Consider the following 17490-nt stretch of genomic DNA (forward strand, 5'->3'; position numbering starts at 1 on the left):
CTGCAGGTAATTATGCCATAAAATAACAATATAGTTGCAACGATATGCGTCTGTTCATTCATGTTGTCAAAGTTACCCGCCGAATTGACAACACGCTGACGTCAGACGCACGTCCGTTTACAAACCAATCAATGTCAAGATGCAGCCCACGTAGATAATGACGACAGGACGCAAGTACGTCATGTAAAGTTCTCTAGTACGCTCGCATAATTGCAGTGTGAAACCAAACCAAAACTTTCTGAAAGTATAAAATGTATCAAAACGTGAACTTTGGTTCGGACCTTGGTGCGGACTTTCAGGTGTGAAAACGCCCTTAAAATCAATTTTGGTTGCCTGCAGGTACAAGTAATGACTGTACGTTCACACCGCCGCCGACTTGAGCTTCCAAAGTTACCGGAAGTCATTCATTTTCAATGGAAGCTGGCTTCTCTCAGCTGCAAGGAGCTTCAAATCCATCGGCGGCGCGCTTTGGGCGTCATGAGCGACCAGAGCTTTCAATCAGAAAGTTGAAAGAAGCTCAACTTTATGGTAATGAGCTATGACGCGGTTCAGCGGCAAAACACCAGCAACCAATCAGAATACAGAGGTCCTTCACGCTGGCTGATTCTGGAGAAACATGCGATGTAAACTTTCGTTCCTACCAAAACATTAGTTCCGAGACAATGGAAGAGAAGCTAATCATCGCCGTTCCTGGGTTTCCTATCATTTATGATATGACGTTGTTTGCATATAGGGACCAGTTACAAAAGAACGAGGCATTGGAAATATTTACGAACGCTCGTTTTAAGCGGGAATGCAATTCATTTGCTCACGGTAACGCCGATTTGACAATTGCACGGTGCAAATAATAATAGCTAATTATTATTTTTTTCGACCAAATGTGACCAAAACGGTTATAAAAATGCTAATAATAATAAAAGGTTTCTAGTGTCAATGTATTGCTTATTTTTTCTGTTAACATTTCATGCTGTGACACTTCTCTTCTCCCTGCTACGTCAGAGCGGCCAAAGCGTCAACAAGCTTCCCTGTACTTTTTGACAAGCGTCCTTGACAGGGCGGCCAGAGCTTCTTTGCTGCTCAAGTCGGCGGCGGCGGTGTGAACGTACAGTAAAAGCTATATTTCCAAAATGTTTCTGGCTCAAACCAGAATGTGTGGTACATCTATGCCACTCCTTAAGCCCCGTTCACACCCCCAGCGACACGCAGCGACATGATCCCATTCAATGTGGGCGTGTCAAGCGTTCAGAAATTTCGACTTTATGCAAATGAGAAGCGAATTTCGCGAGCGACAACCAATAGGAGTGAAGACTGTCAGTGGAGCTCACACAGACAGGGATCCGGAGTGATTTGATTCACTGTTTTATATGATTTGACTGTAACTAACCACATACATGGATATTATAAAATTATGCATGGAAAACAATCTGTCGACAGTCTTAGGGCGTCACACCTGAAAGTCCGCACCAATGTCCGGACCAAAGTTCATGTTTTGATACATTTTATACATTCGGTAAGTTTTGGTTTGGTTTCACACTGCAATTATGCGAGCACACTAGAGAACTTTACATGACGTACTTGCGTCCTGTCGTCATTATCTATGTGGGCTGCATCTTGACACTGATTGGTTTGTAAACGGACGTGAGTCTGACGTCAGCGTGTTGTCAATTCGGCAGGTATCTTTGACAAGAATAAAAAAATAAAATAAAAACTTTGACAAGAATGAAGGAACAGACGCATATGGTTGCCACTATACTGTTATTATAACGGCATTAATGCCTGCAGCACCGACTATACTCGAGGATAGTTCAGATTCGCCAAATGAACGTCCTTGTTGTGCGAACATTTCACCGTCGCCGGCCGGAAAGGAGGAGGAGACCCCAAGCAATCCTGCGGGAACCACCGGAACTTCCTGTAAATGCTCTGAAAGTCCGAACCATACAGAAAATGCTTTCACACTAGAAACTGTCACTTTTGTGAAAAAATCCTGTTCGATTTCTGAGACACAAGTGTTCATTGAATCGATTGTAAAATCGATTTTCCATGTCTAAAGACGTTTCCATTTTCAACACCAAATACAGGCAAATCCACGGACACCTAACAGGCATTAGGACGAGCGTAAAGAGGGCGCTTGAGACGCACAAGTCAGCAATATTTCTGATGATTTATTGGCGTGAAGTTTCAGCACAATGACAAACAGGAGCGCAACATTCAGGGATTGAGATTAACACCCTCGACCCGCCAAACGCGGCTAAAAATTAACTTTGGCGGGAAACGCTGTCAAATCACGAGCCAATCTGGCGTGTTTCTGTGTTTACTCACTTTGCTGGGGAAGTTCGTGTGAGACAAATCTGCGCGGATTTAGCGCAAATACGCAACTCGTGATCCTCATGATATATTAAATACAGCGTATTGTGCAGAATCTGAGCATTTCTGGCTTACTTGAACACACACACACACACACACACGTCACTACGCAACAAATAACGGCGTGCTTGTTCACTTGCATTGAAGTAATAGCCAATATTAAAAAGCATTTGGTGAACAGAAAAGACATTGTTATTTTCCAGCATCCTACATGTTCTGATACTGTATTGATCTGTCCACCTAAAACACACTTAAAAAAAAAAAAAAAAAAAAGGCTATTATCCCTATTTTCGTTTTCGAAACTTGTGTTGGTTGGACCGATCGATTGTGCAATCAATTTTCGAACGTAAAGTGACAGCCCTACTAGAAACGAACCCAAACCTTTGTTCAGTTTGACCCGGACCGAGACTACCTCTTTTCATCGGACCACATTTCGTCTGAGATGTCCGAGGGAGGTTTCACACCTGTTGTTTTGATTCGGATCAAACTGAAAAGTCATAAAATCCGGATCAAACAAGGTAAGTGTGAAAGGGCCCTTAGTGAGTTAGATTCATGCGTTGATAGTTCGTGTGTTGTAATTGTATGATTCAAGTTTACCACTGCTGCAGGTCATTTGACAGTTTCCACTGCATTATGTTGATTATTAGGGACAAGAAAATTGATTATTTGTCAAAATCGAATGACGTTTTAGTAGGCCTAACTGTTGACAGTATGAGTGAGTTTAATTTGTTGATTGATCGATCGTTAATCTAGTTAATGATTTAATGCACTGAGCACTGCTGCGGTTAATATAACAGCACTCTCCAACAGCATAATATTACTGTTAAATCTTTTAAGCCTGATTCGTAGTCAAATTAGAATGATATCTTAGTTTTATATACACTTGTTGATGTACTTTCTGTAGATATGGCCAGACGTACAGCACTACGAACGCGCACAAGCGACTTTAGTGTGTAATGATGGCTGTTGGATAAGAACGAGCTTCCCTGTTGGCCAGATCTGTGTGAATCCAGTCAGGCTGGTTAGAGGGCAAGAGGGTTTGCATGAGTGTGTGTGTCCTCAGCTGGCGTGTGTGGTTTGATTCACCTCTGCAAAGCTGATGAGAGGTGATAAATTTAACCAGAGCGTTACATTCTTGCTGTGGTGGAGCGTGTGTGTGTGTGTGTGTGTGTACTACACTACCAGTCAAAAGTTTTGGATCGGTAAGATTTTTAATGTTTTTAAAAGAAGTCTCTTCTGCTCACCAAGGCTGCATTTATTTGATTAAAAATAAATAAATAAAAAAGGAATATTGTGTAATATTATTACAATTTAGAATAGCTGTTTTCTATGTGAATATATAGTAAAGTGTAATTTATTCCTGTGATCAAAGCTGAATTTTCAGCATCATTACTCCAGTCTTCAGTGTCACATGATCCTTCAGAAATCACTCTAATATGATGATCTGATGTTCAAGAAACATTTATGACTATTATCAATGTTGAAAACATTTTTTTTCTGTATTCTTTGATGAATAGAAAGTGCAAAAGAACAGCATTTATCTGAAATAGAAAGCTTTTGTAAAATTATACACTATCGTTCCGAAGTTTGGGGTCAGTAAGAATTTTTATTTTATTTTTTGGGGGAAATAAAAAAAAAAAATCAATACTTTTATTCATCAAGGATTCATTAAATTGATCAAAATCTGACAGTAAAGACATTTATAATGTTACAAAATATTCTATTTCAAATAAATGCTGTTCTTTTGAACTTTCTATTCATCAAAGAATCCTGAAAAAAAATGTACACAACAGTTTTCAACATTGATAATAATAATGAATGTTTCTTGAGCATCAGATCATCATATTAGAGTGATTTCTGAAGGATCATGTGACACTGAAGACTGGAGTAATGATGCTGAAAATCAGCTTTGATCACAGGAATAAATTACACTTTACTATATATTCACACAGATCACAGGAACAAATTACAAAAATATATTAAAATAGTAAACAGTTATTTTAAATTGTCATAATATTTATTAATATTATTATTTGTGTGCATTTTTAATCAAATAAATGCAGCCTTGGTGAGCAGAAGAGACTTCTTTTAAAAACATTAAAAATCTTCCCAATCCCAATCTTTTGACTGGAAGTGTGTGTCAGGATGAAACATGCAAACACACAACATGAGGAACCTCAGATTGACCCGTATTAAACCGGTTTAAGTGGAGAGTGGGCGGAAGAGTGACTTTACACAATCGTTCATTTTTCAAGTATGACTTGTGTGTCCAAATACTTTTTGTGGCCACCATACATGAAAAATATGTAAATCAATGTCTCATGACATTAGAAACAATTTGATTATCCCTCCATCTGATAATAAATCTGTTTAAATTGCATGACTAAATAATGAAACTGATTAAAGCGTGAGCTAATTACCAGTTACTTCCAGGCTTTAAGGAACAGTTCAGCTACTTAGCATCTATTAGTGGTTTTTAATGAGGGATTTGTTGCTTTCACTCTGAAATCTCCCTCTGACAGCCAGACATAATAAATTGTGACATAATTAATACAGAAGGATGACTTATGAATGTCGTCAGTGACAAAGGGCAGTGTGTGTGAGAGAGAGAGAGAGAGTGTGTGTGTGTTAGTATGTATGTGAGAGAGAGAGCGAGCGAGTGTGTTTTATATGTATGTGAGAGAGAGTGTGTGTATGTGAGAGAGAGAGAGCGAGTGTGTTTGTATGTATGTGAGAGAGAGTTTTTGTGTGTGTTTTGTGTGTGAGTGTTTGTATGTATGTGAGAGAGAGAGAGTGTGTGTGCGTGTGTGTGTGTGTTTGTGTGTGTGTGTGTGTGTGTGTTTGTATGTATGTATGTGAGATTGTGTGTGTGTGTGCGTGTTTGAGAGAGAGAGTGTGTGAGAGAGAGTGTGTGAGTGTGAGAGAGAGAGAGTGTATGTGTGTGAGAGAGAGAGTGTGTGTGTGTGAGAGAGTGTGTGTGTGTGTGTGTGTGTGTGTAAGAGAGAGAGTTTGTGTGTATGAGAGAGAGAGAGAGTGTGTGTGTGTGTGTGTGTGTGTGTGTGCGTAAGAGAGAGAGAGAGAGAGTGAGTGTGTGTGTGTGTGTGTGTGTGTAAGAGAGAGAGTTTGTGTGTATGAGAGAGAGAGAAAGAGAGTGTGTGTGTGTGTGTGTAAGAGAGAGAGTTTGTGTGTATGAGAGAGAGAGAGTGAGTGTGTGTGTGTGTGTGTGTGTGTGTGTGTGTGTGTGTGTGTGTGTGTGTGTGTGTGTGTAAGAGAGAGAGTTTGTGTGTATGAGAGAGAGAGAAAGAGAGTGTGTGTGTGTGTGTGTGTGTGTGTGTAAGAGAGAGAGTTTGTGTGTATGAGAGAGAGAGAAAGAGAGTGTGTGTGTGTGTGTGTAAGAGAGAGAGTTTGTGTGTATGAGAGAGAGAGAGTGAGTGTGTGTGTGTGTGTGTGTGTGTGTGTGTGTGTGTGTGTGTGTGTGTGTGTGTGTGTGTGTGTGTGTGTGTGTGTAAGAGAGAGAGTTTGTGTGTATGAGAGAGAGAGAAAGAGAGTGTGTGTGTGTGTGTGTGTGTGTGTAAGAGAGAGAGTTTGTGTGTATGAGAGAGAGAGAAAGAGAGTGTGTGTGTGTGTGTGTAAGAGAGAGAGTTTGTGTGTATGAGAGAGAGAGAGTGAGTGTGTGTGTGTGTGTGTGTGTGTGTGTGTGTGTGTGTGTGTAAGAGAGAGAGTTTGTGTGTATGAGAGAGAGAGAAAGAGAGTGTGTGTGTGTGTGTGTGTGTGTGTAAGAGAGAGAGTTTGTGTGTATGAGAGAGAGAGAGTGAGTGTGTGTGTGTGTGTGTGTGTGTGTGTGTGTGTGTGTGTGTGTGTAAGAGAGAGAGTTTGTGTGTATGAGAGAGAGAGAAAGAGAGTGTGTGTGTGTGTGTGTGTGTGTGTGTGTAAGAGAGAGAGTTTGTGTGTATGAGAGAGAGAGAGAGAGTGTGTGTGTGTGTGTGTTTCAGTCTCCGCTACCCGGTTCAGACTCGCTTTGTCCCAGTAACCCCTGAACTCTCTCTAACCTCTGATGCACCATGGGATTGTTCTTAAAAACACAGCATGCCTTGTCTCACCACCCATCCAGCCCATTAGCCCTTTATTGTATTTACTTAATATAACGTTATCAAATGCACGCACTCGCATTAGGGAATCAGCAGAAAATGCAACGTAATGGCAATCAAATTAGCTGTACTTGAACAGGATTTAATGAGAACGCAGTCTTCCTTCCTTTGCTTTCCCTTGGCGTGGTCGAGAACAACATCTGATCCTGAACGTCACACTGCGCTGAGGGGGTTTGGCGTCAGGGTGAGAAGAGTGTGAACGAAGGTGTGTCTTTATTTATGGAGGAGAGTGGCGCCACGAGGACGACCTGCTCCGGTGAGCGAGAACTATCACCAAACAAACCGCGCCCACCTGAAGAACATCTCGAGTTACACTGACGACAGAGCTTAGATCTGATGTGATCCATGTCACACATCACGTTTCTTTGCTGAATAAGCAAAACAAATTCATCCTAACATAATTTCGGCCATTAACCCCCTGAGGTCGGATGACTTTTTCATTTGCACACATACCATAAAGCTTGATATGTAGTAGGAAGTTATTTTAGTCCTATTTTATCTCAGTCCCTCTAACATTTGGGGAAGGTAGAGTCACAGACAACACTTGTACTAAAAAACGATGTCACTTTAGACTATTATTATTCATTATCTACTATTTTATTCATATATTACACTACTTTTGTGACCCAAAGACTTTGGGAAACCCATTTCAAGGACCAAAATAATTCGTCCACATGAGTAATGGTATGTTTCCACAAGAGATTTGAAGAATTTAAAAAATCACACTATTTTTCACCTTTTAGAGCCAAATTATCTCTCTCTCTCTCTCTCTCTCTCTCTCTCTCTCTCTCTCTCTCTCTCTCTCTCTCTCTCTCTCTTTACACAATGCTCTAGGGCAAGTGGCGAGCTCATCAGTAAGAGAGTGGGGTTTTCTCTGCAAATTTTGAAATAAAACACATGGGATTATGTTATATAATTGCTAGGGCTGCAACAACTAATCGATAAAATCGATAATAATCGATTATGAAAATCGTTGTCAACGAATGTCATTATCGATTAGTTGGTCTGCTTACGTCACGGGGAGCGTTTACTGGTGATTGGCTGAAACAGGCCAATCAGGATGCTCTCTGTCTTACACGCGCTTCATGAGGCACACACGCAAGGTCTCTCTCCCTCCGTTGCTCTGCCGCGCGCTCGCGCTACACGGTTTGGAGCACAGTCTCTTCTGTCTCGCATGCGCGCTCTTGTTGCGCGCTCAAATCCCGGTAGTTTGAACTAATTTGCGAGCCGCTATCAATCTGCGGGTGACTTCCAGAACTTCCGGGAGACTTGGGATGTCTGTATTTTGCGTCTCGAGCATCAGGTTGTGCAATCAGTTCGCTCGCAACATAAGTGATGGATTAAAATAGTGCTACCGCAGAAATATTAAATTAAAACGGTCTTTACAAAGCGAAGCACTAAATATAAAGGCAGTTAATAACAGCTACAGTAAAATATTGTTTTTTAGTCACTGTAGCCTACTCAGTGGTTTTCAGCGAATGTTTGTGCACTAATGCATCAATTTTCCTGTCTTTTTAATCAAGCCTGTTAGCTTGCTGCGTACCTCCATTACGTTCTCTTTATATAGCATTTGTCTACTATTAAGTTTTAATTGTTTTTCAAACGCGATCTACTGCGGCTCTATGTTCACACGCTTGTTTTCAGTCTTTCTATATTTATTTTTACAAATTATCCTTATAATTCAATTAATTTTAAATAAAAATTTAAAATTATATATTTGAGATGTTTTTAGTTTATATCTTCACATCTGAACAACATGTCTGTAAATTTGTTTTAACAAAAATTGTGTTAAAACAATATGTTGGATGTAAATGTTTTTTTTTTTACATTAATCATGGTTGTCAACTTGCCATCAGCAATTATCATTAAAAACAATGCAAACATTGATATTTGTAAAACTCAATGTGTGGCTTTTGCACTTTTTAAAGTACACTTTTACACATAAATATCCTAATTTAGGGTTTTAGGTAACACTTTATTTTACGGTGTCCTTGTTACATATGTTACATGTACTTACTGTAGTAATAACAGTAAATTATGCATAATTACATGCAACTAACCCTCAACCTAATCCTACCCTATTCCTATAGTAAGTACATGTAGTTACTTAATATTACTCTGTACTTGAATATATAATTACACTGTAACAAGGACACCTTAAAATAAAGTGTAACAGGGTTTTATTTAGTCATAATAAACGAAAAATCTAATTGAAATTTTTATCCGATTAATCGATTAATCGAAAAAAATAATCGTCCGATTAATCGATTATCAAAATAATCGTTAGTTGCAGCCCTAATAATTGCCTTTAAAAGGTGACTTTAATAAGTGAAAAGATGCCCTTAGACCTCAGAGGGTTAAAAACCCACATCAGAATATATTGTCACAATCTATGAAAGCACAAAAAATAAAGGCAATTGTGACTTTTTCTCAGAATTGCAACTTTTTGTCGCAGTTGTAAGAATTTCTTGTAATTGTGACTTACTTGCATTTTATTGTAATAACTTTATATTTCACAGTTGTGACTATTTCATTCTCATAATTGTTACTTTATACATCACATATGCAAATTATAAGTGCAATTAAAGGAAATTAAGCGGCCGATATAAAAACTTGCACGCAAGTTTTCTTGTAATAGCAACTTTTAATCTCACAGTTGTGAGCATTTTTTGTAATTTTGACTTCATATCTTATAATGTGACTCTGATTTTAAACACAATTACCTGTTTTATTCTTTAGATCTGAGAAAGAAACGAGTGTTGGACTTTTTTTTCTCTTATTCAGCAAAGAAACATAATCAAATTAAATTATTTCGGCCATTAAAAACCCACATCATAATATATTATCACAATCTATGAAAGCACAAAGCAATTCTGACTGTTTTTGTAGTTGTGACTATTTCTCATAATTGTTATTTAATACATCACATATGCATCACATCCAAGTGCAATTTAAGGAAATTAAGTGGCAGATATTAGAAATTACACAAGTTGTGATTACAGAAAACTGTAAGAATGTCTTAGAATTGTGACGTATTTTCTTTTAATAGCAATTTTATATCTAAAAGTTGCAGCTATTTCTCATAATTGTTACTTTATGCATCACATATGCAAATTACAAGTGCAATTATTGGAAATTAAGTGGCAGATATGAGAAATTACGTGAAAGTTGTGATTACAGGAAACTCACAATTGTAAGAATGTCTTATAATTAATAATAATAATAATAACAGGTTTATTTAATATAGTGCCTTTCAGAAAACTCAAGGTCACTTTACAATACAGTACAAATAAACAGGACATAGAAACAATACAAATAAATTAAGATGGATAACATAATAGATAGTGGTACATAAACACAGAAATCAAGGGAAACAAGTAGCAAAAAGATATGTTTTAAGGCTGGTTTTGAAATCGTGTATTTTTGTACAATTATGGTCATAATTGTGCCTAACTCGTGTTTTCTTGTAAAAGCAACTTTTTATCTCTCAGTTGTGAGTATTTTTTGTAGTTGTGACTTCATATCTTATAATGTCACTTTCTGATTTTAAACACAATTACCTGTTTTATTCATTAGATCTGAGAAAGAAACGAGTGCTGACATGTTTTGTGGTGCTCAGACAGGCAACATGGGTTCGAGTCTAGCTTGATCCCGTCCACCCTTCCAGAAAATGTATGTTCGAGTTCGACCTATAAATCCTGAAATTTGTACAAAACAAAAGAGTTGGATTAAACAAACAGGACGATCCGATGTTAGTATTCATCCTTATGTTTCTTTCCCGATCCCACGTTCTCCCCCAAACACACTCGCATGCTAAGCTCTGTCAGATTGAGCCCATAAGGTCAGTATGCTAATGTGTTATTCTGTTCACTCCAGAGCGTTCAATAATGCAGGAGAGCGGTTTGCTTGGTATTCTGCTGTGCCACCTTTAGTGTGTGTGTCTGTGTGAACACAACAGGGCCCTCACTGTTCAGTGTGTGTCAGCATGTGATAAGCTAGGGCAGTTGATTAAGTTAGCATAGACGAGACCTCAGACGGGACGGCTTTGTGGCTCGAGGATTGGGATCCATATTGTACGCAAGGAACCACCGATTGTGTGGGAGTCTTTCAGGACAACACAGTAGAGGATTGTGAGAACAGTCGTGCATTTCCATCATCCTCCGTCTTCCTCACGCATTTTCTTTCTGGAGTCCCATCCATAAAAAATACATATAAATATATATACAGGTGAAACTGGAAAAATTAGAATATGGTGCAAAAGTTCATTTATTTCAGTAATTCAACTTAAAAGCTGAAACTAATATATTATATAGACTCATTACATGCAAAGTGAGATATTTCAAGCCTTTATTTGTTATAATTTTGATGATTATGGCTTACAGCTTATGAAAACCCCAAATTCAAAATTAGATTATTGTGAAAAGGTTTTCATATCTGTAATCCATAATTATCAAAATTATAACACATAAAGGCTTGAAATATCTCACTTTGCATGTAATGAGTCTATATAATATATTAGTGTCACCTTTTACGTTGAATTACTGAAATAAATGAACTTTTACACGATATTCTAATTTTTCGGGTTTTTAGCTGTATATGCAACCTAGTACATCAAGTCAAGTCACTTTTATTTCAAATTCTGTTGTAAAGCCGCTCTGAAAAGACAATATTGTCATTATTCATCTTCACATTTTCTTGTAATAACTTTATATTTCACAGTTGTGACTATTTCTCATAATTGTTACTTTATGCATCACATATGCAAATTCCAAGTACAATTAGAGGAAATTAAGTGGCCGATATGAGCAATTATGTGAAAGTTGTGATTCAGGAAACTCACAATTGTAAGAATGTAACCACAGAAACCGAAAATTCACGGGCCAGCAGCATGTGTCCAAATTTCATCAGAAACGATCTTAAAACAGGGCTTTAAGTGTAAAATACCGAACGTGTCCTTTACTGTGCACTTACATTTACATTAATCATTTGATACATATTGTATACATGTTTTTACATTGTACTTGTATTTAAAAATACCTGCTTGTTATTACATCTGTAATTAATTTCTGTAATTAAATCTGTCATTTTAATTCTGTAATTAAAAAAAACGGTCCCTAACCTTTCCCATACTCCGCCTCAATAGCAACACAAGTGTTTGGCGATATGCAAAGTGCACAGTAGTTAAAGACATCTCATATAAAGTGTGTCCAAGTTTCTTACATTTACACACGAAAAAGAGTTTTTTCGGTTAGGTTATATAGTATTTATAAGTAGCTAAATATAAAAACAGTAGAAGCCTGTGTAATGCAATCCGTGTGTGTGTGTGTGTGAGTGAGAGAGAGAGAGAGAGAGAGAGAGAGAGTGTGTAACAGAGTGTGTGTGTGTGTGTGTGTGTGTGTGAGAGTGACTGAGTGTGTGTGTGTGTGAGTGAGAGAGAGAGTGTGTAACAGAGAGTGTGTGTGTGTGAGTGAGTGAGAGAGAGAGAGAGTGTGTGTGTGTGTGAGAGAGAGAGAGTGTGTGTGTGTGTGTGTGCCTCTAAATGCTGATGTCATGTTCTGCCCACTCTTACATCCGCTTCCTGCCTCGGTGATAAACAAGCCTCTGCTATCCCAGCATGCCATGCAGTCTCCTTTTTTCCTTTTCTTTTTCGTTCCTCCTTTTTTGAAAAGACTCCACAAAGACTCAGAACCTCCCACTGGACAGGACAGAGCAACACACACACACACACACACACACACACACACGTTGTGTTTTCATGTTTTATGGGGACTTTCCATAGACATAATGATTTTTATACTGTACAAACTGTATATTCTATTCCCTTACACTGCCCCTATCCCTAAACCTACCCATCACAGGAAACATTCTGCATTTTTACATTTTCAAACAACATCACTTAGTATGATTTATAAGCTGATTTCCTCATGGGGACCAAAAAATGTCCCCACACGAACAAGGATTTCGGATATTGCCATCCTTGTGGGGACATTTTGACCCCATAACGTAGGGTTTACCAGGCCACATATACACACTCACACAAACACACACACACACACATAAACGCACGCACACACACACACATAAACACACACACACACACTCTCTCTCTCTCTCTCTCTCTCTCTCTCTCTCTCTCTCTCTCTCTCTCTCTCTCTCTCTCTCTCTCTCTCTCTCTCTCTCTCACACACTCACACTCTCACACACTCTCACACACACACACACACACACACACACACACACGGGACTCAGGAGGTTGTTTGGTCCGTTGGTAACTCTTGTACCAGGGGCTGTTTGCCTAGTAATTTATCTCAGATGTGAAGGATTGAGAATCATGTTTGAGTGAAATCCTCCATCCCTCTTGAACACGGTCTCCTCTCTCCGTCCCAGCAGAGGCGTGCCCTCTTGGCCAGCCCGACACACACTCGATCTGCACAAACCCTGCGCCAGCTCCAGGCACACACTGATGCCGTTTAGCTTTCCGTACTGCAGCTCTGGTTTTTGACATCCTCTCACACACTCGTGTCCTGTAGATCGTGAATACCAAAACGGCCTCACTTTGGCAGTCTGGGAATAGTTGACAGCTTGTTAATGAATTTTAAAAGCGCTCGAGTCTTTCAGCGCCACAGATCGTCTGCCCCCTATAGACAGGATTTTGGTCAGGACTTTAGAATACAGGAGATTAGACTTAGTTGACATGAAATTAAGACGCATTCCTGATAGTCTTATAGTTATTCAATCAACTCATGCCAAAGGAAAATCGAGTTTTCTTCCGAATAACTTTTTCTGCCTCTAAAATAACCTTTTCGACTCTTATTGTACACCGTTTCTCCCCCAAACACCTGTCATACAGAGACCCTTTTATTCCCCATCCAATCAAGTCCTGATGGAGAAAGTCAAGCTCTACTATACTTTTCTTTTTTTCTTTTATTTAATTTGCATTCTTAAGTTTGCTGTTCTTATTAAACCAAATGCATTTGCGAATGTGACTTTAAAGGTGTAAGTCTGCAATTTTTTGTCTGATACATTATATCGGACAATATTGGATAACTGCACACGTTTAAATGACCTTTGTTGTCATTTGGTGAACATTTAGTGACTTAAAAAGGTTTTACTGTATACAACAATAATCAAGCCCCTTGATTTTTACAGTTGTTCGTGATTTAGGGGCTTTAAAAATATTTTTTACTTGCAATTCAAAGCTTGACATAACAAAAAAAAAAAAAAAAATGTATATTGATTATAAAAATGCCCATTTAGTTTTAAGATTTTATTAGTTTACATGACTCTTTCCCAGCTCTAGAAAACAATCTTTTAAAACAAGGCTACCTCATATTTGAAGGATTTTATAGATTGTGGGAACCACAGTTGTCGAGTGGAAGAATTAACATTAGAAATATATCATTTTTGTTGTTGTTGTTTTAGCTTAATAATGTTTTTTTCTTATTTTAAATCATTTTAAGTTTTGAGGTCCCCTGGATGAGAACCGCTGCACTAAAGTGTTGAAGTTAGTCTGTTATACTGTTAAATGTAATATGAGCAGATCTCAAAATTAATATACATACATTTTTCCAATGAAACCTAAATTCACTTCTAAGGTGACTAGTATTTAAACCGTTGATTTTAATGTTTTATTTTTTCACAATATTTTAAAAACTGTCCATTTTATCGGTGATAGGCTATAACTTTAAAATAATTATCGACTTCCTTATTGTTACAGATTTTTATGGAATTGTTACAGATTTTTATGGAAATAAACCACTTGCTTGGTTAATTCTGCATTACACTGGGATATCAGTGCTGTAACATCAAAAAATTAAATTGATGTTGTAACATCAAATAATAAAACATTGTACTTTTATAATAAACAACAGAAGTAATTAAAGGGTTAGTTCACCCCAAAATGAAAACTCTGTGAGTAAAACTCTCCAACCCCGTAAGACTTTCATTCATCTTCGCAACACAAATTAAGATATTTCTGATTAAATCTGAGAGCTGGATCACTCCTCCATAGGCTTCTAAGGGATTGAAACTTGCCGGCCCAGAAAAGTTATTAAAGGCATCTTTAAAATAGTCCGAGTGACTATAGTGGCTCAACCTTAAGTTTATCAAGCGACGTGAATACTTTTTGTGCGCAAAAAACACACAAAAATAACGACTTTATTCAACTATTCATCTCCTTCTCTGTTGGCCTCGAGATAGTTCACGTAGTGTAACAGCGCATCACACACACACATGACCAGCGTCGGCCAATAGTGAGCCTACGTGTGACGTACATCACAGAAGCGCTGCGCTGTTACACTACGTGAACTATCTCGAGGCCAACAGAGAAGGAGATGAATAGTTGAATAAAGTCGTTATTTTTGTGTGTTTTTTGCGCACAAAAAGTATTCACGTCGCTTGATAAACTTAAGGTTGAGCCACTGTAGTCACTCGGACTATTTTAACGATGTCTTTAATAACTTTTCTGGGCCGGCAAGTTTCAATCCCTTAGAAGCCTATGGAGGAGTGATCCAGCTCTCAGATTTAATCAGAAATATCTTAATTTGTGTTGCGAAGATGAATGAAAGTCTTACGGGGTTGGAGAGTAATTACTGACAGGTGAACTATCCCTTTAATCTACACAACACAACACACCAAGGCATCGCACCAGGTTGAGGTTGAAGTGATGGCACATATAAATGAGTGAGGTGGTCTATAATCTCTGTCCTCACCTTATAGGCCTAAAGCAGTTCAGCTCACACCCACACTAATGAATCACTTCGCTGCGATGTTTTCAGGATGATGAAATATTGATGCAGTCATTCCCCAGTCCTACAGATGTGCTGCCCAAACCACAACATCTCGCACTCGCTTTTACTAACTAACACAAATGTGAACTAGTTTGTGCAACTTCATTAATTCGTGGAGGTTTCATTATCCTTAATGAATGTTTTAATTACCGTACATGTGCATGTACATCATGCTCTTCTCGTGTTATGTGTTGTCAGTGCATTGATTGATTGTTGTGTAAGAGATTGTCAGGTACAGTGTGTGTACACAGGGCTTTGGTGTGGCATTGGGTGTGAGTGTGTCTGGCACGGCGCTCGGCTCTCACAGCATTCCTTGGTGCGCGGCCAGATTGCTTCATGCTTGTCATTAGGACTGCACAATATATCTGAAATATTGAAATATCGCAAATGTGCATGTCACGATATGCATATTGCAATGCTCGCGTACCTACCCCGAAGTGATCAAATAAAATAAAATTCTGTATCAAATTTATAGGCTTGTTTAGGCATGGTTTGTAAGGAGTTACAAACCCGCGCACATATATTCAAACGCACATAACTATAGAATTAGTTCTTAATGCGCATGTGAACGCCATTGGTGTTTATCACAGGTTCGCGTTTAAAGTCTGTTTAGAGAGAACGGTGTCGTCTTAGCGGCCCCTAATTTAATAACAAATGATCATTTCGATGGAAGTGAATCAACCAAAACTAACTTTAGCTGGAAATAACATTATTCAATAACCGCTATAAAACCAAACCAATCTTTGTTACCTTAAATTATACGTTTATCTCTGTAAAGCTGCTTTGAAACAATCTACATCATTAAAAGCGCTATATAAATGAGGATGGCTTGACTTGACTTGCGATAACTGAATGATTTTAGTACTTTAAAAAGTTAATTCAAGTTGACGCAGGCAGCAGAGAATAGACTGGACACATGACTGCTACATACATGTGATAGACATAATGTTAAAAAGAGCTAAGCGCAAAGTAAACAGGGCTTTATGGGTATCTAACAGTCAAAGTCATACATTTACAAATGTAGAAAAAGCTAAAATATTTGAATGCAAAATGTAGTGTAATCTTGGAAATAAAAATCCCATTCATTTTCTCCATACGGGATTTGATTTTGAACAATAACTTGTAGCTCCGAGGATGTTAAACAATGGTATATGATTTTGTTGAAGCCATCAGCTTACATTATTTCCACTTATTTGTTTAATTAATCGTGTTGAACAGCTGAACTCCTGTTTGAAAAAAAACTACATTACCCATGATTCTGTAGAGAAATCTCCACCAATCAGAGAGTCTTTCCCTACGCTCTCAAACCTCTTAAATATCTACTTCAATATTTTATGCTTAATAAACATTTTAATTAATCTAATATCAACATCTTTAATTCAATGTATTTCTTTGTTTTTATTGCCATTCGCAATATTAAATGAGATTGTAGTTATTTTCCTCAATAAAGCTGTTAAGTACACAGTCTTTTACCTTTTTGTCCAATTTTCAAATACATTTTTTCTTCAAATCAAAGTTTGTAAAGTGCTTCACCTCGTAGCTAGTTGTTTTGCTATATAGCTTGTAACTCTTAAAAAATACTTGAAAATCCCTATATGAGAAGAATACTTCTGGAACAAAGGTTACTGATGCGCACTGTATAATGACTGACTAAGTCTTAAATGATTGAATTATTTGCTTTAGTTAGGACCGATTGGATGTTGTTCAGTTCACTAACCCAACATACGAGTAATAGTGATGCTTACGCTGGCAAACACCACTGAAAAAGGGGGCAACTGTCTTAATAAAGCGTCTCTCTCTCTCTCTCTCTCTCTCTCTCTCTCTCTCTCTCTCTCTCTCTCTCTCTCTCTCTCTCTCTCTCTCTCTCTCTCTCTCTCTCTCTCTCTCTCAGTCTAATAAGGTCCCGGTGGTCCAGCATGCGCACATGCACCCCCTGACCCCCCTCATCACCTACAGCAATGAACACTTCTCTCCAGGAACTCCTCCAGCCCACCTCTCGCCAGAGATACTGGACCCAAAGACAGGTATTACATCTGACACACGGTAACTTGTGTTTCTGTCTTTTAATCATGTGTCTTACGGACTTTGTACCTCTGGTCCAGGTATTCCTCGGACCCCTCACCCCTCAGAGCTGTCGCCCTATTACCCACTGTCCCCTGGGGCCATGGGGCAGATCCCGCACCCATTGG

At 38.3% G+C, this 17490-nt stretch overlaps 1 protein-coding gene across 1 annotated transcript in view; it reads left to right on the plus strand.

The window, feature by feature from the left end:
- Nucleotides 1–17490, plus strand: part of tcf7l1b (transcription factor 7 like 1b) — an 86491-nt gene that overhangs the window by 49080 nt on the left and 19921 nt on the right. The window contains exons 5-6 of the mRNA XM_056246921.1: nt 17193–17325; nt 17404–17490. The exon at nt 17404–17490 is cut by the window's right edge and continues 16 nt beyond it. Coding sequence (XP_056102896.1) covers nt 17193–17325; nt 17404–17490 — 220 coding nt within the window. The remainder of the gene's footprint in view (nt 1–17192; nt 17326–17403) is intronic.

Source organism: Rhinichthys klamathensis, unplaced genomic scaffold (genome assembly GCF_029890125.1).
Source record: "Rhinichthys klamathensis goyatoka isolate OS25496 unplaced genomic scaffold, OSU_Roscu_1.1 h1tg000040l_1, whole genome shotgun sequence".
Taxonomy (NCBI): Eukaryota; Metazoa; Chordata; class Actinopteri; order Cypriniformes; family Leuciscidae; genus Rhinichthys; species Rhinichthys klamathensis.